The 23,282-nt window shown below is 49.9% G+C and overlaps 1 protein-coding gene across 4 annotated transcripts in view; it reads left to right on the top strand.

The window, feature by feature from the left end:
- NOVA2 (NOVA alternative splicing regulator 2) overlaps positions 1-22,357 on the top strand; it is a 34,956-nt gene extending 12,599 nt beyond the window's left edge. For 3 of the 4 annotated variants that reach the window (XM_032177207.2, XM_032177206.2, XM_032177205.2), the window contains 3 exons: positions 245-388; positions 7,603-7,769; positions 20,575-22,357. In XM_032177207.2, the coding sequence (XP_032033098.1) occupies positions 245-388; positions 7,603-7,769; positions 20,575-21,657 (1,394 nt within the window). In that variant the 3' untranslated portion in view covers positions 21,658-22,357. Of the gene's footprint in view, positions 1-244; positions 389-7,289; positions 7,369-7,602; positions 7,770-20,574 lie in introns of those variants that run through there. The other variant, XM_058428655.1, reaches the window with a different exon arrangement.
- Positions 22,358-23,282: the final 925 nt, after the last annotated feature.

Genomic DNA, 23,282 nt, shown 5'->3' with positions numbered 1-23,282 from the left:
TTGCCTCATTTGCCCACAAATCGGGGAGCTTTGTCTATTTTCTTCTTGGCTGTTTCCCTAGACCAGTGCCAGGCACGTAGCAGGTGCTCAGTAACTATTTGTTGAATGAATGAGTGAATGAAGATCATTATTTGTATTATTCTCCATACCGCTACTGTGACCCCTGGGGTTTCCTTTGCTCACCCCCTCCAAAGGTGAAGACCCCTCCCCCGCTGACCCCCCTCCACCCTGTGTGCCCCCGCAGAGGAAGGCGAATACTTCCTGAAGGTGCTGATCCCCAGCTACGCGGCGGGCTCCATCATTGGCAAGGGCGGGCAGACCATCGTGCAGCTGCAGAAGGAGACAGGAGCCACCATCAAGCTCTCCAAGTCCAAAGACTTCTACCCCGGTGAGCCCTGGCCCAGGTCTCTGCCCTAGGGGCCTCCCCCGCACCCCCCGGCCCTTCGTCCCTTTCTCCCTTTCTCCCTCCCACCTAGGCCCTAGATGAGGGGGAAGGTCTGCCCTAAGGACAGTGACAGTGGTGGGGAGGGGGCTTCCCCTCCCCCTAAGGGGACAGAGCTGCCCCCAGCCCGAGGGGCCTGGCCGAGCAGATGGGGGTGGGGGCAGGGCAAGACAATGGGCCTGCTGCATATTCATGAGCTCATTTGCATGATGCGCTGGCAGATGTGTCTTTTCCCACACACCTGCCCCCTCTGGTCAGTTGGAGGAGCGAGGGTGGGGAGGGAGGCGGGTGTCAGAGCGTCCCTCCGGGCTTGGGGGCCAGCCAGCCATGTTCCACACACGTGCTCCCCCCTTTGGATTTCTGTCACCCCCTCTTGCCCAGTCTCACTGGTTTTCTCTGTCTCGGTGTCATTCTTTATGTGTCTCCCTCTCATTCTGTTTCTGACTTCTCGTCTCTTGTTCCCCTTAGCCTCCGTCTGTCTCTTGCCCCTCTGTCTGCCTCTCTCTGTCCATTTCTCTGGTTCTGTTTGGATACCCCCCATCTCTTGTCCTCTTCATCTGTCCTCTGCTTTCCCTGTCCCTCCCCTCATCTTTCCTTCTCCTTTTGTCTTCCTGTCTCTCTCCCCATCCTTTCCTTCCCTCCACCTCTCATAGTCTCACGTTTTTCCTTTCCTCCTCTCTCTCTGAACTCTGTTCAATCATTCATTCAACCAATATCTACTAGCCCCCTCTCACTGGGGTCCTCCTCAGCGGGCGTCACCCATTTCTTTCTGCCTCTGCTTGTCTGTCTCTCCCTTCCTGTGTCCCTTTCTTCCTAAGTCTCACCTCCCTCCTGGTTTTTTCTTCCCTTCCTCCAAACCCAGTCCCTTTTCTGCCTCTCTCCCTGCTCCGTCTTTCTCCCCCAACCATACATCTTCCAAGGCCCCTCCACTCTCTATTCCCTCCAAAATCTCTCACCCCTCCCTGTCTCCCTCCCAAGACCAATGCCCGACAAGCATCGACATCTAGGACTCCAGGGAAGGCCTCCTGAATTGCATCTTTGGTCCAGTGCTGGTTCTAGTTCATCCTTAATCCCCTTGGATTTTTTAGGTCAAACACCAGAGCTGGAGCCCAGGGTCAGTACGCGCTCATTTTCTCTCTCTCTCTTTCTCTCTCTCTCTCCCCCCACCCCCTCTCTCTCCTCTCTCCTATCTTTCCCTCTCTCCTCCCTCTCTCTTCTCTCTCATTCTCTCTCTGCTCTCTTTCTCTTCTCTCCTCTTCTCTCTATCTCTCTCTCTCTCTCCACCATCCGCCCCGCCCCCAGCCTCCCATCTCACTAAGCAGCTTTGGCAAGAGGTTTAGAGAGAAATCGAGTGAACCAGGCACACCTCCTCCTTTTCTCTTCCACCCTGGCCCAGTTTTCCCCACTCCCCTGTAGCCCACAAGATATGGATAAGACCTCTGTTCAGAATGTTCCTCCAAGGACACTTGGTTCCTTGCTCCTGGATCACGTTCTGTGCCACGAGACATGTCATCCCCTCCCAGCCCAATGACACAACCCACAGGCCAGGCAGCTGGGAAACCCAGAAGGCGGGACAGACATTGGTCCTACCAGGTCAAACAGTATTCAGACAAGCAACAGGAGCCAGCGTCTCTCTTCAGCCCCCGGACGTGTGGTCAGCCCCCATCCCCACTCCTGGCGTGCAGCTTCCAGATCATACAACATGAGCCGGCTGCTGACTCAGAGAAGCAGGACACAGCCCCCTACGTCCTAGTCCTGTCCCCAGGACTTCCCAGAACCCCACAGGAATGTAGGAAATGGAAAAGCTACTGCAGGAGACAAAAAACATTTCCCTCCACTCCTGGCGTGACACCCTGTCATTCATTCATTCACTCATTCATTCAACACACATTCTCTGAGCACTTCCTCTATGCCAGCCCTGTGCTGGACAGAAATGGGGACAATAGCAGTGACTGAAATGTTCCAGCCTTGATTCCTTGGTTCTCACATCCCAGTCAGGGAAGCAGACGTCACACCAGTGATGACCCAGAGTGGTCAGGGCTGGGACAGGAAGTCCAGAGGTTAGTAGCTGGAGCCCAGGTGGCACAAAGGACCCAGCCCGGGGAGGTCAGGAAGAGCTTCCTGGAAGAGACGACCAGAGCAGTAGGGAAGAATGAGCGAGGTAAAGTGCAGGGAAGTGTGCCCAGGAAGACAAAATGGCATGCTCAGAGGCTGCTGAGCAGTTTGGCCAATGTAGCCAAAGCAGACAGAACATGTGAGAAATGACAGTGGAGAAACTGAAAGGGCACTCTGGGCCTAGTAGGTTCGCATGCACACACACACTCACACTCTCACATGCACACTCACACACAGTCTCACACGCTCACACACACACGCTTACACTCACACTGTCGTGCTCACACACTCACACTCATTCACACTCACACACACCCCACACACATACGCTTACACACACACACACACACACACACACTGCACTTGGGTGTCTACTACATGAAATAAAAACCTACCTGGCAGTTAACTCCAAAGGAAGGGCAGAACACACAAATAACCTCCCTTCCTTTGTGGTGGATCCCAAAGCCCTAGATTCAATCCATCCAGGTCATACATGGAGCAACTGAAATGCAGAAAAAGGCAAGTACCTGCCCAAGGGCCACACAGACTCCCTTGCGTCAGCCTAGATCCACCCTGGGGATTCTATTCTTTTTTTTTTTTTTTTTTTTTTTAGACGGAGTCTTGCTCTGTCACCAGGCTGGAGTGCAGTGGCGCGATCTCGGCTCATGCAACCCCTGCCTCCTGGGTCCAAGCGAGTCCCCTGCCTCAGCCTCCCGATTAGCTGGGACTACAGGCATGCGCCACTATGCCCGACTAATTTTTTTTTTTTTTTTTTTTTTTTTTGTATTTTAGTAGAGGCAGAGTTTCACCATGTTGGCCAGGATAGTCTTGATCTCCTGACCTCGTGATCCACCTACTTCGGCCTCCCAAAGTGCTAGGCTTGAGCCAACGCAACCGGCCACCCTAGGGATTCTAAAACACTGTCTGATGTTGAACATCTGCTTGAAGCTTTATACCCTAACTGCTGAAGAAAAACACAGACACACACACACTTTTTATTTTGTATTTATGTATTTATATTGAGGCAGGGTCTTCCTCAGTTACCCAGGCTGGAGTGCAGTGGCAGGATCGTGGCTCGCTGCAACCTCAACCTCCTGGGCTCAGGTGATTCCACCACCTCAGCCTCCTGAGTAACTGGAACTACAGGTGTGCACCACCAGGCCCAGCTACTTTTTTTTTTTTTTTTTTTTTGAGACAGAGATTCGCTGTTGTTGCCCAGGCTGGAGTGCAGTGGCGCGATCTCGGCTCACTGCAACCTCCACCTCCCAGGTTCCAGCGATTCTCCTGCCTCAGCCTCCCAAGTAGCTGGGATCACAGGCATCCATTACCATGCCCAGCTAATGTTTTGTATTTTTAGTAGAGACGGGGTTTCACCATGTTAGCAGGCTGGTCTTGGACTCCAGACCTCAGGTGATCCACCTGCCTTGGCCTCCCAAAGTGCTGGGATTACAGGCGTGAGCCACCGTGCCCGGCCTGTATATTTTTTTTTTAGAGATGGGGTCTTGCTATATTGCCCAGGCTGAACTCCTGAGCTCAAGCCCTCCATCCGCCTTGGCCTCCTAAAGTGATGGGATTGCAGGCATGAGCCACTGTGCCCCACCACACACACTTTAAAAAACATTTTTATAGTTTTATAACATACCTCCATCAAAGTGCAAACTCTGAATGACTACTTAATACATTCATGTTCTTTTTAATATCAAAAATACAAAAATAAAACTGTCATCATTTTATGCCTCCTTCCAAGATACACACATACAGCTGATCACTCTATGCACTCGAAATTTAGCAGAATGCACAGACTCTGAAGCCAGACACCTGGGTTCAAATCTCTGAACATCCACTACCATCTAAGAGAACTTGAACAAGTCTTGAGCCCTCTGTGTGCCTCGGCATCCTTAGCAGGGAATCAGGGACAATAATAATATTGCCTACTTCACATATTAAGTGAACACGTATGTATAAAGTGCTTTGGTCAGGTGTGATGGCTCACATCTGTAATCCCAACACTTTGGGAGACCGAGGCAGGTGGATCACTTGAGGCCAGCCTGGCCAACATGGTGAAATCCCATCTCTACAAAAAATGCAAAACTTTGGCCGGGCGCGGTGGCTCACGCTTGTAATCCCAGCACTTTGGGAGGCCGAGGCGGGCGGATCACGAGGTCAGGAGATCGAGACCACGGTGAAACCCCGTCTCTACTAAAAATACAAAAAATTAGCCGGGCGTGGTGGCGGGCGCCTGTAGTCCCAGCTACTTGGAGAGGCTGAGGCGGGAGAATGGCGTGAACCCGGGAGGCGGAGCTTGCAGTGAGCCGAGAGAGACTCTGTCTCAAAAAAAAAAAAAAAAAAAAAAAATGCAAAACTTAGACGGGCGTGGTGGCACACACCTGTAATCCCAGCTACTCAGGAGGCTTAGGAATGAGAATCACTTGAGCTGGGAGGCAGAGGTTGTGGTAATCTGAGATCACACCACTGCACTCCAGCCTGGGCGACAGAGCGAGACTCTTGTCTCAGGAAAAAAAAAAAAGTGCTTAGAATGGTGCCTGACCCTTGGGTTGTATAAGGGTCAGCTATTATTAGACACTGTTTTGGGGCTTAACCAACCCCCCCAAAAGCCCCTGTGGGCCCCCTTGTAAGAATTACAAGGGGATGGAAGGTCAAAGACTTCCTGAGTTGGAAGGAAGCTTCACAGAGAGGCAAACCCTCGGCCAGCTCTTCCTGGGGCATCCACCTCCCTCTACCCCGCCCCCTAGTTCCCACCCCAACCCACACCCTTTCCTATTTACACCAGACGGAGGCAGACTGCAGGCTGACTCACCCTTGGCTCAGACCAAGCCATTGTTCTGGGGTGGGGAGGGCGGGTAGTAAGACTGAGGAACATGGCTCAAAGCGGGTGGGGGATGTCAGCTACACAAGTGACCCACAGACAGTGACGCCCAGACACATGGCGAGGCTGGCCTGCCAGACTGGGAAATGGCAATTGAGGAGTCAGGGTCGTGGCACCAGCGTGCTGCACTGAAGTGCTTGCTGGACACTGACACACACCCCAGGTATCCCAGACACACAGGTACACAGCCACACGGCGCCTGGCGCACACTCAAGACACTTTTTTTTTTTTTTTGAGATGGAGTCTCTCTCTGTCACCAGGCTGGAGTGCAGTAGCATGATCTCGGCTCACTGCAACCTCCGCCTCCCAGGTTCAAGCGATTCTCCTGCCTCAGCCTGCCGTGTAGCTGGGACTACAGGCGCACACCACCACACCCAGCTAATTTTTGTATTTTTCATAGAAACAGGGTTTCACCATGTTGCCCAGGATGGTCTTGATCTCTTGACCTCGTGATCTGCCCACCTCGGCCTCCCAAAGTGCTGGGATTACAAGTGTGAGCCACCATGCACAGTGACACTCAAGACCTTTTACATTCTCAGGGGCAGAATCTCCTTCGAAGAGAGAGAGACACACTCACACTCCACACATCATACACATCCCGGCTCACCCAGGCACGCACATTCTCACACTGACCAGTCAAGTTTTCTTTGTCTCGCTGTAATTCACATGTTCAGACACACACACACACAAACACACCAGTCATCCAGAAAGCCCTACAAACTGACACCTGAGTCTCCCTGTCTATCTCTCTCTCTCTTTCTGAGGTTCACACACACCAGTCATAGGTCTTTCCTGTCTCCTATATATATATGTGTGTATATACACACTGGTCATCCAAATAGTCTTAGAAACATCCAGAAGTGTGTCTCTCTTTCACTTTCACAAACACACGTACACATACGAATGCCGTCACACACACTGCCATCCAGTCTCAAAGTGATATATATTCATTGTACAGCCTCCATCCCACTTTGTGAGATTCTTTTGTTTCTTTCTCTCAAACTCTCACATACACTCAGCTCTGTCTCACAAAGAGTCTATATAACCTTGATCATCAAAGCGACACCAAAGTCTGTCCCACACACAAGGGCACACACAAACATCTTCACCGGAATCACTGTGTCACATAGTCTGTTCATAAGGCAGTCTCTGCACTTTATCTTCTACAAACACAGATTAGGATCATCTAGCCAGTCCTGCTCAAGTGTACACACATACACACACACGCACGCACCACTCACCAAACAGCCTCGCAGACACACACACTGGTCCAGTGTCACCCAGAATCTCTTTCACACACATATCCCAACACCCCCTAGTTTCTCTCTCCCCCATGGCCCCACTCCCCAACACTCTCATGCAGAAATGAGAAGGATGCCCAGGACAGAGCCACAGCCAGTATCTGGAGAATCTCCAGGAAAGACACCCACCCGCCTCCCTCCCCAGTTCCTTGATTCCCCACTCCTCCATGAGTAGTCTTTGACCCACCCTGCTATCCCATGTCCACACCCCTGCCCTCCCCCACCCCTCAATCCTCCATCTGGTGGGTTCAGACAGGCACTCAGGCCTCTTCTCTGCCTCCCCCATCCCCCAGCTCTTCCCCCATCCTCTCCAAAAAGCCCAGAGGCCGACGCTGCAGGCTTTCAGGGGTTGCCATGACAACAGGGCCTCGTCCCTCGTCCCCCTGGGGGTGGGCTGAGGACCCGGCCAGCCAGACCGATAAGGGGGTTCCAGTTACTGTGGCAACCGTTGCAGGCCTGAGCTCTCTGCTTCCAGAAGGGGAGGGGGGCGGAGTGAGTGAATGGTTGCCAAAGCAACCAGGGAGCCGCAAGAACTGAGAAGAGGCAGCTGAGCCCTGTCTCCCCTGCCCAGGGCTGCTGTGGGCATCGCAAAACATTTAAGCATCATTCTTCCATCCCTAGAGGTTGTTTTAGGGGAGGGAGATGAAGTGCAGATTAGAAAACAGGATTGCACTCATTCTCCCAGCTGCCCATCATGGCCTGCCAGCCCATGCCCGCTCCCCCCTAGGCTCACCGTGTGATCGGTCAGGTCCACTCTCTGGACCTCAGCTTTCCTCTTCCATTAAATGGGGCCTGTCTCTCAGGAATGTCCCCATTCCTGTCTCATGAGTGTGCCCTCTCTCTCCCTTGCTCAACAGGAACCACAGAGCGGGTATGCCTAGTACAGGGCACGGCAGAGGCCTTGAATGCTGTGCACAGCTTTATTGCCGAGAAGGTCCGAGAAATCCCACAAGCGATGACCAAGCCTGAGGTGGTCAACATCCTTCAACCCCAAACCACGATGAACCCCGACAGAGCCAAGCAGGTCAGCTGGGGCGGAGACTGGGTTGCTGTAAAGCTGTTGATATTCACAAAGAAACATTCCTCCCACATCACTGCTTACTGTGAGGTTCAATGGGACAAAGCTGATAAAAATCTCATCAGTCAAAGACCACATGGTAGTGGTTAGTATTATTCTTAGGGAGTCAGCTCTAATAGAATAGAAAGGACTCCAGATCATTTAGAGTGGGCTTGATTCAGAGAGGGATGAAGGTCTGGGAGAATGTGGCACGATTCCCTACTGTTCGATCCTTTCTTCCTAGGATTCTCTAGTTCCTCTTATCCCTTCCACCTCATCCCATTGTCTCTCTGAACGACCTGCCTCCCACTTCCTGTTATCACCGGAAGTGACCTCAGTGACAGTTCAGCCACATCCAGAAGAGTTTACAAATGGCCTCTCATCTTCCTTCCCTCCATAATTAACGTATGGGGGTAGAGGTGGTGTTTCATTAGCGAGAGAGGAGGTGGGTCCCTCTCCTACACAGCCCTCTCCAGGAAGGAATGGAAGGGGGAAGGCAGCGCCCCTCCGTTGCCTCAGTTACGGGGAAGCAGTGGCGTAGGGGCGTGGCAGGGAGTGGCCAATCGCTTCCCAGGCCTCTCCGGTTGCCATGACGACGGCGTGCACCGGGCAGGTGGGCTCCCCTCAAAGCTGTGGGCAGCGCTGTCTGGACCCGGAAGTGCGTAAGGGAACGGAAACGCGGGGCTGGCTCCCGTTTTCTCTCCTGTCCCCACTCCGCTATGCATGCGTACTCCATGCAATGGGGCGAGAACCCCTGGGCTGACGGAAGGGCCGCTTGCGAGGGCTCGTTAACGTCTACCTAGAGGCAAAGACAGGAGAGAGGGCGTCGGTAAAAGGAATCTGAAATTCTTGGGTCCTGTCGTTGCCCTGAGGTGGGGCAGAGCACAGGCCTGAGCTCCCCTAAGCTCATGGGGAAACGGTGGGCGGAGAAGGCTGGAGGAGCGCTGCAGGGTGGAGCGCTCCCAAAAAAGACAGCAGGGCTTGGGGCGTGGAGCGCGGCCGCTGTCCTTGGTGCTGAAGCTCCTCGCTCCCCGCCAGGTTTCTCCCGAATCCCTTCCCACCAGCGGGGCACAAGTTATTCACAGTTTACAGGGAGCCGAGGGCATTGCCTCTTCCCTCCGCCTTGGTCGTGGCCACAAGGGACTCAGGGTTCATCAGGAGTTTGTGAATGTTGCAAAGAAAATGGGGTCAGCACCATCTGTGCCTGAGCCTTCTACCGCCTCCCCCTAATCCACAGGAGCTCTGAGACAGTGGAGTCAAAAGGTTATAGAACCAGGATTTATTCTCTGCCTTATTACTGGAGTGTTCCAAAGACTGAGGGAGATCATAGCTGAAGACTCAGGCTCTGGGCTCTGTTGTTTAGTTGAATCCTTCTCCGTACAGTGCTTACATCCTATGTGACCTTGAGCAAGTGACTTTGATTTCTCCAAGCCTCATTTTTCTCACCTGTAAAATGAGATTCATTATGATGCCCCCTTAAGGGTGATGGTCAGTGTTCGTTGATGTTTGAAAAGCACATAGCTTGTGTATATAATGCATAGAAAGCCCCAAAAATGTTCTCTGTTGTTATTATGGGATTTTTGAGTCAGGAAACAGGTCTACTTCCTTTCTGCCTGGGACTTGCTGTGTTACTCAGAGCCCCTTTCCTTCTGTAGACCTCAGTTTCTCTTGTATTACAGTGCAGCAGCTGGGCCAAACCAGGGATTATAAATTAAATAACTAAAGTATTGCAAAAGGCAACAAAAGCCTTGAGGGTTGTTGCTCTCTGGAGAGGGTATGCCATCTTTAAAGGGAGAAGCCGCCACTCAACTCCACTGAATTAGTGCAGTTTGGGAACATGAACATAGTGCTACCACATCTTCCAAATTTTTCAAAAGAAGCCATAAATTTTTTAGATCAACTGACTTTATAATGTTTTTTATTATTATTATTTTATATATATATATTTGTCTGAGACAGAGTCACACTCTGTCACCCAGGCTGGAGTGCAGTGGTATGATCTAGGCTCACTGGAGCCTTGACCTCCCAGGCTCAAGCGATCCTCCCACCTCAGCCCACTGAATAGCTGGGACTACAGGTGAACACGACCATGCCTGGCTAATTTTTTTTTTTTTTTTTTGAGACGGAGTTTTGCTCTTGTTGCCCAGGATGGAGTGCAATGGCCTGGTCTCAGCTCACTGCAACCTACACCTCCCAGGTTCAAGCGATTCTCCTGACTTGGCCTCCCAAGTAGCTGGGATTACAGGCGCCTGTTAACACGCCTGGCTAATTTTTTGTGTTTTTAGTAGAGATGGGGTTTCACCATGTTGGCCAGGCCAGTCTCGAATTCCTGACCTCAGGTGATCTCCCTTCCTCGGCCTCCCAAAGTGCTGGGATTACAGGCATGAGCCACCACACCCGGCCCCTGGCTAATTTTTGTATTTTTTGTAGAGACAGGGTTTCACCATGTTTTGGGCTGTTCTCAAACTCCTGGACTCAAGCAATCCACCCGCCTCAGCTTCCCAAAGTGCTGGGATTACAGGCATGAGCCATTGCACCAGGCCAACTCTGTTTCTAAAACACTATGAAGGTCAAAAATATATATATGACTGTAGGCTGACTGGGGCCTGAGGATCACCAGATTGCCACTTCTAGGTTATACCAGTGGCTGTCACCCCTAGCTGATATCTGAGTCATCTGGGTAGCTTAAAATGCAGATTCATGGGCCCTGTCCCAGAACCACTGAATCAGTATTTCTGGTAAGGCTTAGGAATCTGAGCATAAACTCTGGCCTGGGATCAGATCCTGACTCTACTGCTCATTACCTGTGAAAGAACTTGTGCAAGTTCTTTCTTTGTGCCTCCATTTCCCAATCTAGAAAATGGGGTGATAATAACACCTATCTTAGGGTTGTGGTGGAACCTAGATAAGTTACTCTATTAAACTGTTAGATGTTGATGCTGCTTTTGTTGTTATTGTTGGTGGTGGTAGTAGTAGTATTTGCAAATTTCCATGGGCTTGCAAATCACTGGGGCAGATGGTCTCTGGTCCTTCTGGCTCTAAAACTTCAACAGTTCTATGGCTCTGTGATTCCAAGATTCTAAGCATGTATTATCTAAGATTCTACTGTTCTAATGTCCTGGGATTCCAAGATTCTATGAGTCTGCATCTGCAGATCTTTCTAAGACGCTGTGGTTCTACAATTCAGGGTCTATCATGAAGGCAGCTGCTATTGTCTTAGTGCTTCCCATGTGCCAGGCACTGGGCATCACTTTAGTCATTGAATGTTTCCAATAACAGGCCGGGAGCAGTGGCTCATGCCTGTAATTCCAACACTTTGAAAGACCGAGGTGGGTGGATCACCTGAGGTCAGGAGTTCGAGGCCAGCATGGCCAACATGGCAAAACCCCATCTCTACTAAAAATACAAAAAATTAGCCAGGCATGGTGGTGCATGCCTGTAGTCTCAGCTATTCAGGAGGCTGAGGCAGGAGAATCGCTTGAACCCAAGAGGCGGAGGTTGCAGTGAGCCAAGATCACGCCACTGCACTCCAACCTGGGTGACAGAGCAAGACTCTGTAAAAAGAAAAAAAAAAAAGTTTCCAATAACCAATAATCATATAGGGTAGGTGTGGTTATGCTAATACTGGAGATGAGGAAGGTAAGGCACAGAGAGGTGAAGGCATTTGCCTAAGGTAACACAGTTACTAAAGAATAAACTAGGAGGCTGGATGTAGTGGCTCATGCCTGTAATCTCAGCACCTTGGGAGACCGAGTTGGGCGGATTACTTGAGGCCAGGAGTTCAAGACCAGCCTGGCCAACATGGTGAAACCCCATCTCTACTAAAAATACAAAAATAAGGCAGACATGGTGGCAGGCGCCCGTAATCCCAGCTACCCCAGAGGCTGAGGCAGGAGAATCGCTTGAACCTGAGAGGCAGAGGTTGCAGTGAGCCAAGATCGCACCACTGCACTCCAGCCTGGCTGACAGAGCAAGACTTTGTCTCAAAAAACCAAAAACAAAAATAACCTATGATTTGGACCTTGCTGTGTTGTAGAAACAGCAACCCTGCTGACTGAGTGACTGCCAGAGAGCAGGCTGCCAGTGTCCCACTGAATATTTGCACAAATCGTATGGATCAGGAATAGTATGCCTATTTTACAGATGTGGAAAAAGAGGCTCTGAGAAGTAAAGGGACTTTCATAGGCCACCAGCTAGGAGGTGGAAGAGGTAGGAATTTTCTTAAAACCTAACTTTATTTTTCCCACATGATTAACCCCTTGTCCTCAAATCTTTCCTTGGCCAATCTATCCTTCCTTCACTGCTCTAAAATACTGCATCACAGACTAAATACCACTCCTGGTTCTGGTTGTGAACATGCTGTTCCATCTTCTTGATTTTTCAGGCTGTTTGTTTTTCCTGGTGATTTTTTTTTAAATAACAGCTCTGTTGAGCTATAATTCACATACTATAAGCTTTACAGTTAGAAGTGTACACTTTAGTAGTTTTGTTGTATGTTCACAGAGTCGTACATCAGTTACCATCTAATTCCAGAACATTTTCATCACGCCAAAAAGAAAACCTGTGCCCATGAGCAGTCACTCACCATTCCCCCAGATCCCAATCTTAACCTCTTCCAGCCACTAATCTACTTTTGGTCTCTGTGGACTTGCCTATTCTGGATCTTTTATATAAACAGAATCATATAATATATGGTCTTTTGTGTCTGGCTTTTTTCACTTGACGTAATACTTTCGAGGTTTATCTGTATTGTAGCATGTGTCAAAACTTTACTCCTTTTTATAGACAAATAATGTTTCATTGTATGGATAGACCACATTTGCTTGTCTGTTCATCAGTTGATAGACATTTGGGTTGCTTCTCCTTTTTAGCTATGATGAATAATGCTTCTGAACATTCATGTACAAGTCTTTTGGTAGATATATATTTCCAGCTCTCTTGGGTAGATACCTAGGGTGGAATTGTCGGGACATATGATAAGTCTATGTTCAACTTTTTGAAGAACTGCCAGACTGATTTCCATAATAGCTGTACCACAGATGTGGGATTTAAATCCAGCTCCATCCATGGGGATAACAATGACAATAATCATTTCTTTTTCTTTTTTTTTTTTTTTTTTTTTTTGAGACAGAGTCTCACTCTGTCGCCCAGGCTGGAGTGCAGTGGCACAATCTCGGCTCATTGCAAGCTCCACCTCCCGAGTTCACGCCATTCTCCTGCCTCAGCCTCCCAAGTAGCTGGGACTACAGGCACCCGCCACCACACCTGGCTAATATTTTTGTATTTTTAGTAGAGAAGAGGTTTCACCGTGTTAGCCAGGATGGTCTTGATCTCCTGACCCCGTGATCCGCCCACCTCGGCCTCCCAAAGTACTGGGATTACAGGCATGAGCCACCATGCCCGGCTGACAGTAATCATTTCTTGAGTGCTTCTATGGGCTTATGTTAATTGCACACATACATGATGCCCTATGCTTGGCACATAGTAGGTGCTCAGCACATGTTGCTTATTTGAATGAATAGATGATGACTTCACCCACAGGGCCAAGCAGAAACATGGGGACTGGGGTGTAATCTGCCAGTGGTAGCAGTTGTGAGTCACCTGAAGGGCGCTCACACTCAGTTCCAGCTACCTGTGGTCATGCTTGGATTTCAAGCTCACCATTGCATGCATAAGCTCAATTAAGCCTCATCATAGTCCCATGAGGAGGTCTGAATATCCTTGTTTTTACAGATGAGAAAACTGAGTCTCAAAGAGGTTAGGTCCCTTGCCTAGCATCAGATGGGGAACCAGGATTTAAACCCAAGCAGGTGACTCCAGAGTCCAAGGCAGCTTTTCAGGGATTTGTATGCACAGACTGCCAATGGGTAGCCTGGCTAGTACATTGCATTGTTTCTACTGCACAAATCTTAGACATTTTGAAGAGATTGCCAACATTTAAAAACTAGGATGCTGGCCGGGTGCAGTGGCTCAGGCCTGTAATCCCAGTACTTTGGGAGGCCGAGGCAGGCGGATCACGAGGTCAGAAGTTCGAGACGAGCCTGGCCAACATGGTGACACCCTGTTTCTACTAAAAATACAAAAATTAGCTGGGCGTGGTGATGGGTGCCTGTAATCCCAGCTACTCAGGAGGCTGAAGCAGGAGAATCGCTTTGAAACTGGAAAGCGGAGGTTGCAGTGAGCTGAGATTGTGCCACTGCACTCCAGCCTGGGCAAAAGAGCGAAACTCAAAAAAAAGAAAAAAAGTAGGATGCTTCACATTTTACAAATCAGCATTTCCAACTCATCTAGAAAATGCCCATCAGGCTGAGTTTGGCTGCCCAGTTGCACAGTACTCTACCACTCCCCACACCCACCAGGTGAGATACACCTGCTGCCTCCACCCATTCGCCTTCCTGCTTGGGCCTGTGGGCATGTCATCCTTCAGTCTTCTTCATCCATCTACTTATTCGCTCACCCTTTGCTGAGTATCTACTGTGTCCCAGGCACTTTTCTAGGCGCTGAGAACCCAGCAGTAATAATACAGGCAAAAATCTCTAACCTCGTGGATTTGAAATTCTTTTACAGAGAAACACAAACAAGGAGATAAGTAAAATATAGAGGATGTTAGAGAGTGAAAAATACTATGAGGAAAAATAAAGCAGAGAAGAGGAAAAGGGAATGTTAGGGCATAGATTTTTTTCCTTTTTATTTTGAAAATATTTAAGGAATAGTCCCCATACACTGCACTTAGATTCACCAATTGTTAACATTTGTGCATGCATGAACACATGTGCATGCGTGTGTGTACATGCGCACGCACACACACAATTTTTGTCTTGATTTTTTTTTTTTTTTGAGACAGAGTCTTGCTCAGTAACCAGGCTGGAGTGCAGTGGCGCGATGATCTCGGCTCACTGCAACTTCTGCCTCCCAGGTTCAAGCAATTCTCCTGTCTCAGCCTCCCGAGTAGCTGGAACTACAGGCGTGCGCCAGCACGCTCGGCAAGGCATGCGCCACCACGCCTGGCTAATTTTTGTATTTTTCGTAAAAATGGGGTTTCACCATGTTAGCCAGGATGGTCTCGATCTCCTGACCTCGTGATCCGCCCGCCTTGGCCTCCCAAAGTGCTGGGATTCCAGGCGTGAGCCACCGTGCCCGGCTGACCTCATGACTCTTTACTCCTAAGTACTTTAACATGTATCTTCCAAGGACAATCTCCTACATTATTGTATTACTGTCATCACACCTAAAAACAAAAACAAACAAACAAAAATGCTAATTCTATACTATTGTCTCATTGGAAAGTCCATATTCAAATTGCCCTAAAATATCTTTTATAGCTATAGAGGATTTTTCAGTCTGAGATTCAGTCAACATTCGTGGTTTGCATTTGATTGTTACACCTCATTAGTCTCTTTTACTCTAGAATAAATAAAGATTCTTTTTTCTTGTTCACAAGGTCTGGCTCTATCACCCAGACTGGAGTGTAGTGATGCCATTTTGGCTCACTGCAACCTCCACCTCTTGGGCTCAAGCCATCCTCCCACCTCAGCCTCCCAAGTAGCTGGGACTACAGGCATGCACCACCACGCTCAGTTAATTTTTGTACTTTTTGTAGAGATGAGGTTTTGCCATGTTGTCCAGGCTGTACAACTTGTGAGCTCAAGCGATCTGCCCACCTCAGCGTCCCAAAGTGCTGGGATTACAGGCATGAGCCACCACGCCTGGCCTTTTTTTTTTTTTTTTTTTTTTTTTGAGATGGAGTCTCACTCTGTCACTCAGGCTGGAGGGCAGTGGCACGATCTCAGCTCACTTGTGAATCGCTTGAACCCGGGAGGTGGAGGTTGCAGTGAGCTGAGATGGTGCCACTGCACTCCAGCCTGGGTGACGGAGCAAGACTGTGTCTCAAAAATAATAATAATAATAATAATAAAGTCAGGGAGACCAACAGGGAACAGAGCATGGGGAGCTCTGTCACAGCAACACCCCCTTTCTCCTACAAATATTTTGTCATGTTCACTTGACTCTCTGAAATACTATTCATATTCATATATACACATATAGACATACCTACACTCGTAAGACTTTTTGACAGCTTTATTGAGATATAATTCATATACATACAACTCACCCTTTTAAGGTATACAGCTCTAGGCCCAGTATGGGGGCTCATGCCTATAATCCCAGCACTTTAGGAGGGCGAGGCAGGAGGATCACTTGAGCCCAGGAGTACAAGGCTGCAGTGAGCTCTGATCGCACCACTGCACTCCAGCCTGGGTATCAGAGCAAGACCCTATTTAAAAGAAAAGAAACATAAAATACATGATAAATGAAGTGTACAGTTTATTGGCTTTTATTATAGTCACATAGTTGTACGCCTATTGGCACAATCCATTTTCAAACATTTGCATTGCCTTCAAAATAAATCCTTTTTTTTTTTCTTTCTTTTTTTAGAGGCAGGGTCTTGCACTGTCACCCAGGCTGGAGTGTAGCAGCACCTGTTATAGCTCACTGCAGCCTCAAACTCCCGGGCTCAAGTGATCCATTAGACTCCTGAGTAGCTGAGACTACAGGTGCACACCACTGCATCCAGCTAATTTATTTTTATTTTTTGTAGAGATGAGGTTTCACTATCTTGCCCAGGCTGATCTCTAACTCCTGGGCTTAAGCAGTCCTCTGGCCTCTGCCTCCCAAAGTGCTGGATTACAGGCATAAGCCACCGAGCCTGGCCTCCAAAAGAAATCTTGATCGTCTTAGCTATGACCCCTCGATCTCCCATCTCAGCTCACCCGCTCCCTATCCCCAAGCCACCACAAATCTACTTTCTGTGTCTATAGATTTGCCTATTCTGGACATTTCTGTAAAAGGAATCACACACTATGTGGTCAACCATTAACACTATCTAATTCCAGAATGTATCTATTACCCAAAAGAAATCCTATACCTGTAGGCAGTTACCCTCAATCCCCTTCCTCCCATTCCCTGGCAACCATTAATCTAACTTTTCGGCTCTGTGGATCTGCATATTCTGGACATTTATGTAAATGAACTCAGCTGTGGTCTTTTGTAACTGGCTTCTTTCACTTAGCATAATTTTTTCTAGATTCATCCACGCTATAGCATGTATCAGTACTTTGTTCATTCCATTTATTGCCAAATAATATTCCACTGTATGGATATACTATGTTTTATTTATCCCATGAGACTTTTTTAAATAAAGAAGAAATAATAGGAAGGTGATTTGTTATAAAACAAGATGAATTTTATTTTTTGCTTCTTAGTTGTTGTTTCTGTTTTTTGTTTTGTTTTGTTTTGTTTTTGAAACAGGGTCTGCTCTGTTGCCCAGGCTGGAGTACAGTGGCACAATTACAACTCACTGCAGCCTCATCTTCCTAGGCTCAAGTGATCCTCCCACCTCAGCTTCCCAAGTAGCTGGAACCACAGGCAGATGCCACCACACCTGGCTATTTTTTGTATTTTTACTAGAGACAGGGTTTCATCATGATGCCCAGGCTGGTCTTGAACTCCTGGGCTCAAGTGATTCACCCTGCCTCAGCCTCCCAAAGTGCTGGGATTACAGGTGTGAGTCACTGCGCCCAGCCAAGGTGAATTTTAATATGTAATTAAATAGTCAGGACCACAATAGAAGGAATAATGAATTAGGCAGCTGCTCACACCTAAGCATAGCTAAGTGAGACAACTACAAATGTAAAGTGATCCAGAGCATAATACTTGGGACTTAAATAATACAAATGCTGTTGCTACTGATGCCAGGTTTTCTAAAATGATGAAAACTTTTAGTGAAGCGCAGAGCAAAACAAAGCACAATCTGCTCTTTATTTACTGGTAGTTGTATTCCTGGAAATTTCAGTAGCTCTTAAAACCATGCAAACAATACTTGGTACTTACATGTATCATGGGGTTGGGCTCTGAGCTCAGAGTTTTTTTTATTTTGTTATTTATTTTATGTATTTATTTATTTTGTGGGGATAAGGTCTCACTGGGTCAGTTGGGATCTGGGCTCAGAGACTTTTTTTTGAGTCAGGGTTTCACTGTGTTGCCCAGGTTGAAGTGCAGTGGCACAATTACAGCTCGCTGCAGCCTATACCTCCCAGGCTCAAGTGATCCTCCCACCTCAGCCTCCTGAGTAGCTGGGACTACAGGCATGTGCCACTAGGCCAGCTAATGTTTTTAATTTTTTTTTTGTAGAGATGGGGTCATGCCATGTTGCCCAGGCAGGTCTACAACTCCTGGGCTCAAGTGATCCTCCCACCTTGGCCTCCTGAGGTGCTGGGATTACAGGCGTGAGCCACTGTGCCCAGACGTCGGCTCAGAGATTTAAAAACAGGCTCTTCATCAGCATGAATGTCCAACAGGACATTCAAAAGTAGTCATATAGTGGCCGGGTGTGGTGGCTGACGCCTGTAATCCCAGCACTTTGGGAGGCTGAGGCGGCTGGATCACTTGAGGCCAGGAGTTCGAGACTGGCCTGGCCAACATGGTGAAAGCTTGTCTCTACTAAAAATACAAAAAAATTAGCTGGGCATGGTGGTGGGAGCCTGTAATCCCAGCTACTAGGGAGGCTGAGGTGGCAGAATCCCTTGAACCCAGGAGGTGGAGATTGCAGTGAGCCGAGATTGCACCAGTGCATACCAGCCTGGGTGACACAGTGAGACTCCGTCTCAAAAAAAAAAGTAGACATATAGGGCCTGGGATGGCTCTTTCTTGTGAGGGACTGACTCTCCACTGTGGGGTACAGACACCTATGGTCCTCCCCACTGACAGCCCACATCTCCCCTCAGTCCTTGCAACAACCAAACCCGCCACCCCCACAAATTTCTCAGACACCCCCAGGGTTTAAGGGGACATGGGAAGGATTTTTCAGAGGGAGGAATTTATGTGTAGAAATGCTCTCGGAGGTGCAAAAGGAGATGACTGGTTTTGAAATGTCTCCACAGGAATTAAGATTGATCAGACTTGCAGATGTTTGGACAGATGGGTGGTTGAAGGATGGCTGCTCTGCAACTGAGAAAGGGGAGGTCACCATATTCAAATGACCAACTTCTTCATCCTGGAGATTTCCCGTGCCAGGAGTTAGAAGGAGATTGAAATCTAGATTCTTGGATTCCTGATCCATTGTGTGACATCCAAGACATCCACTTACGTCTGCCTTCTCAGACAAAAGCCTTCGTGTTATCTTCATTTCACGCATAGGACAACTAGATTAGTCTGCCAGGGCTGCCATAACAAAGTGCCAGAGACTGGGTGGTCTAAACAACAGGTATTTGTATCTCATGATTCTGGAGGCCAGAAGTCCAAGATCAAGGTGTCAGCAGGGTTGGTTTCTTCTGAGGCCTCCCTCCTTGACCTTCTTCTCCCTGTGTCTTGACACAGTCTTCCCTCTGTGTGCATCTGTGTCCTAATCTCCTCTGCTTATAAGGACACCAGTCAGTAAAGTAGGGCCCGCCCTAATAACCCCATTTCACCTTAATTATCTCTTTAAAGACCCTCTCTCCAAATATAGTCAAATTCTAAAGTACTAGGAGTTACGCCTCCAACATATGAATTTGAAGGGGACACAATTTCAGCCCATAACAACAGAGAGTTAAACGAGAAGACCATGTCTAGGGGAGCACAATGGATCAGGAACCCAAGAGCCTAGATTTCAGCTCCGTCACTAACTGGGGAATCTTAGGACAAGTCCTTTCACCTCTTGGGCCTCAAGAGGCTCATCTGTAAAGTAAGGCTTAATGAAGGCTTTTCCAGGGCTGGAAGTCAGAGTATGTAACACTAGAAGGCATGGGTGGGCCACGGTGCAAGCTTGGAGCGAGATCCTGGAGGGCCCCATTGGATCAGCCATTAAGCTTTTAGATGCTGGTCACAGAGGAAGTACTAAGAGTCCCAGGTACATGGGACAGGGTGGTTGAGGGGCTACTGAGGGGACCTCGAATACTGGCTATTCATTAACCAACCATTGTGGATATATTTCAATTTTTTTAAAAAAATTTTAATGTTAGAGGGAAGGTCTCGCTATGTTGCCCAGGCTGGTCTCAAACTCCTGGGCTCAAGTGATCCTCCCACCTCAGCCTGTCAAAGTGCTGGGATTACAGGCCTGAGCCATTGCACCTGACCTGAAATATTTCAATATTTTTAACAACCAGTTGGACCATACTGGTGCATATCAAAAGGCCATGCTGGGCCTGATTTTGGACGCTGGAGAGGAGGGGTAGGGAATGACCTGAGGCTTCTCAGTCTGCAGCTACCGTAAAGACCCTCCCTTCGCCAGCTTGGTGGCTCAAATCTGTAATCCCAACACTTTAGGAGGCTAAGGCAGGAGATCCCTTGAGGCCAAGAGTTCAAGACCAGCCTGGGCAACATAGCAAGGCCCCATCTCTACTAATATAGATAGATAAAATTATATCTATATATATAATTTTATTTTGAGACAGGGTCTCCCTCTGTCACTCAGGCTGGAGTGCAATTTGGTGTGAGCTCAGCTCACTGCATCCTCCACCTCCTGGGTTCAAGCAATTCTCCTGCCTCAGCCTCCTGAGTAGCTGGGATCACAGGCATGTGCCAACACACAGCTGGCTAATTTTTGGATTTTTAGTAGAGAAGGAGTTTCACCATGTTGGCCAGGCTAGTCTGGAACTCCTGACCTCAAGTGATCTGCCTGCCTCAGCCCCCCAAAGTGCTGGGATTACAGGCGAGAGCCACCGTGCCCAGCCTAATTTAATTTAATTTAAAAATAAAATAAAATTAAAGACTCTCCCTTTTGCTCCCCACGCAGGCCAAGCTGATCGTCCCCAACAGCACGGCGGGCCTGATCATCGGCAAGGGGGGCGCAACGGTGAAAGCCGTGATGGAACAGTCAGGAGCGTGGGTGCAGCTGTCCCAGAAGCCGGAGGGCATCAACCTGCAAGAGCGCGTGGTGACGGTCAGCGGCGAGCCCGAGCAGGTGCACAAGGCCGTGAGCGCCATCGTGCAGAAGGTACAAGAAGACCCCCAGAGCAGCAGCTGCCTCAACATCAGCTACGCCAACGTGGCAGGCCCCGTGGCCAACTCCAACCCCACCGGCTCTCCGTACGCCAGCCCCGCGGATGTGCTGCCAGCCGCGGCTGCAGCGTCGGCCGCCGCCGCCTCCGGCCTGCTGGGCCCCGCCGGGCTGGCTGGCGTGGGGGCCTTTCCCGCTGCGCTGCCCGCCTTCTCAGGCACCGACCTGCTGGCCATCAGCACGGCGCTTAACACGCTGGCCAGTTATGGCTACAACACCAACTCCCTGGGCCTGGGCCTCAACTCGGCCGCAGCCTCCGGCGTCCTGGCCGCCGTGGCCGCCGGGGCCAACCCAGCAGCCGCCGCCGCCGCCAACCTCCTGGCATCCTACGCGGGCGAGGCTGGGGCCGGGCCAGCCGGAGGGGCCGCCCCGCCGCCGCCCCCCCCTCCCGGAGCCCTGGGGTCTTTTGCGTTGGCCGCAGCCGCTAACGGCTACCTCGGGGCCGGGGCGGGCGGCGGGGCGGGCGGAGGGGGCGGCCCGCTGGTGGCCGCTGCAGCCGCGGCCGGGGCGGCCGGGGGCTTCCTGACAGCGGAGAAGCTGGCGGCTGAGAGTGCCAAGGAGCTGGTGGAGATTGCGGTGCCTGAGAACCTGGTGGGAGCCATCCTGGGGAAGGGGGGCAAGACGTTGGTGGAGTACCAGGAGCTGACGGGCGCTCGCATCCAGATCTCCAAGAAGGGCGAGTTCCTGCCAGGCACGCGGAACCGGCGGGTCACCATCACGGGCAGCCCCGCGGCCACGCAAGCCGCTCAATACCTCATCAGTCAGCGGGTCACCTACGAGCAGGGAGTGAGGGCCTCAAACCCCCAGAAAGTGGGATGAGGCCTGTGGTGTGTGCTCCCACCCTTCTCTCTCCTCCCATCTCCTCCTCTTCCCTCTCCTCCTCCCCGCCCCCCCAACTCCTGACCTCAGCTTGGTGCAGTCCTGCTCCTCTTGGGATGGGGCTGGGGTAGGCCCGACTGCACCCTCCCCTTCTGGTAGTCATAGGCAGGATTGAGTGACGGTTGGGAAGGGGGCTCAGAAGCCCCCTCCCCAGCCCGGAACTGACCCCCTCCTTCCTCCCTCCCTGTGCTTGGCTGGGCCTGACCCTTTCTGTCCCAGGGCCCAGGTCTGTGTGATATCTGTATATATTGCATTTTGTTGATTTTAATAGAAAACAAAGCGTTATTTTCTCTTTCTTTCCCTCCTTTTTTTTTTTTTCTTTTTTTGGTAAGGATTTTTTCCCCCTTTATAAGTTTTTGTTTCCATATGGGAGGAGGGGAGGGAGCCTCTGGGTCACCCAGAATGAGGGGCCTTCCCAAAACACAACACCCCACCTCTCTGCTTTCAGTTCTAGATCTGAGGGAAGCCATGGGAGTAGAGGTAGCAGAGGCGTCTGAGCTGAAATGGGGCATTTGGAGCAGGGACCCCAGAGGTCCCAGATCTTCTCAGCTACTCTCCTCCCACTGGAGCTGTCCCTCCTAGGTGGGAATGTTCACTCTTTTGTTTTCAGGTTGTATGGGGGGACAGGGACAGTGCTGCTGGGAAGGATGCCAGCTCTGGGATTGGGCCAGTCCTGTGGGCAAGACTTGCAAGAGGCTGGATCAGCTTGGTGTGGTATCTCTGATGGCTTAGAGTAATAGCAATGAGGGTCTCTGTTGTGATATCACTGAGTACTTTCTGGGGTGCTTCTGGGCACCCCTTATGATGTCACAGGAAGCAGTTCCCCAGAGGTTACTTCCTGTGAACATAAGAGAGCAGGTACTTCCTGTGATGTCTCAGGAACCTTCCTTGAAGATCACTTTGGTGATATCATGGGAAGATGTACTTCCGGTGGTGCCTAGAGGTCACATCCTGTGATGTCATTCGGCTGAAGCATGTACTTCCTGTATTGGACAGTGACCAGTCTCTGACCTGCCTTCTCCCTCCACACCCTTCTTTGGTGGGTGTTGGCCTGGGGGTCTTCCTAGGAAGAGAATAAGGCACGGGATTTGGATCCAATCTGAGGACTCTAACGGAAAAAAACCAGTATTGTCAGGGTCATCTCCATTCAAACACGTCAAGTCTGCGAACTCACCCTGGAGGGAGGGGTGGGAGATGGACCTAGTGCGAACTACTGTTAAAGACCTCCCTTCCCACCCCTGCCTTTTGTGTGCATGCCTGTGTCTGCGTGGCTTTGTTTCATTGAATCGGGTGAGCCAAATGTGTGGTGGCTCTGTCAGGCCAGTATGGCCAGGTGTAGAGTTCAGTGAGCCATAGTAGGGTCCCTTGGGCCAGAATGCTTCATGTGGTCTGATGGGTTAGATTGGTTTGGTGGCTTCCAGCAAGCTGGCATACTTTGGTGATGTCTGATGGATCAGAATGTTTTGGTGTGCTCACCAGGGGCTCTGGAGAACTAGAATGTTCTGATGGAGTCTGACAAGCCAGGCGGCCTTGAGAGTTGGTTTAGGAGTGGCTCCCTGAGTGCT

The sequence above is a fragment of the Hylobates moloch genome, unplaced genomic scaffold (genome assembly GCF_009828535.3).
Source record: "Hylobates moloch isolate HMO894 unplaced genomic scaffold, HMol_V3 SCAFFOLD_15, whole genome shotgun sequence".
NCBI classification, from domain to species: Eukaryota; Metazoa; Chordata; class Mammalia; order Primates; family Hylobatidae; genus Hylobates; species Hylobates moloch.
Note: the sequence above shows the minus strand (reverse complement) of the source record. Positions and strands in the feature narration are given on the sequence as shown.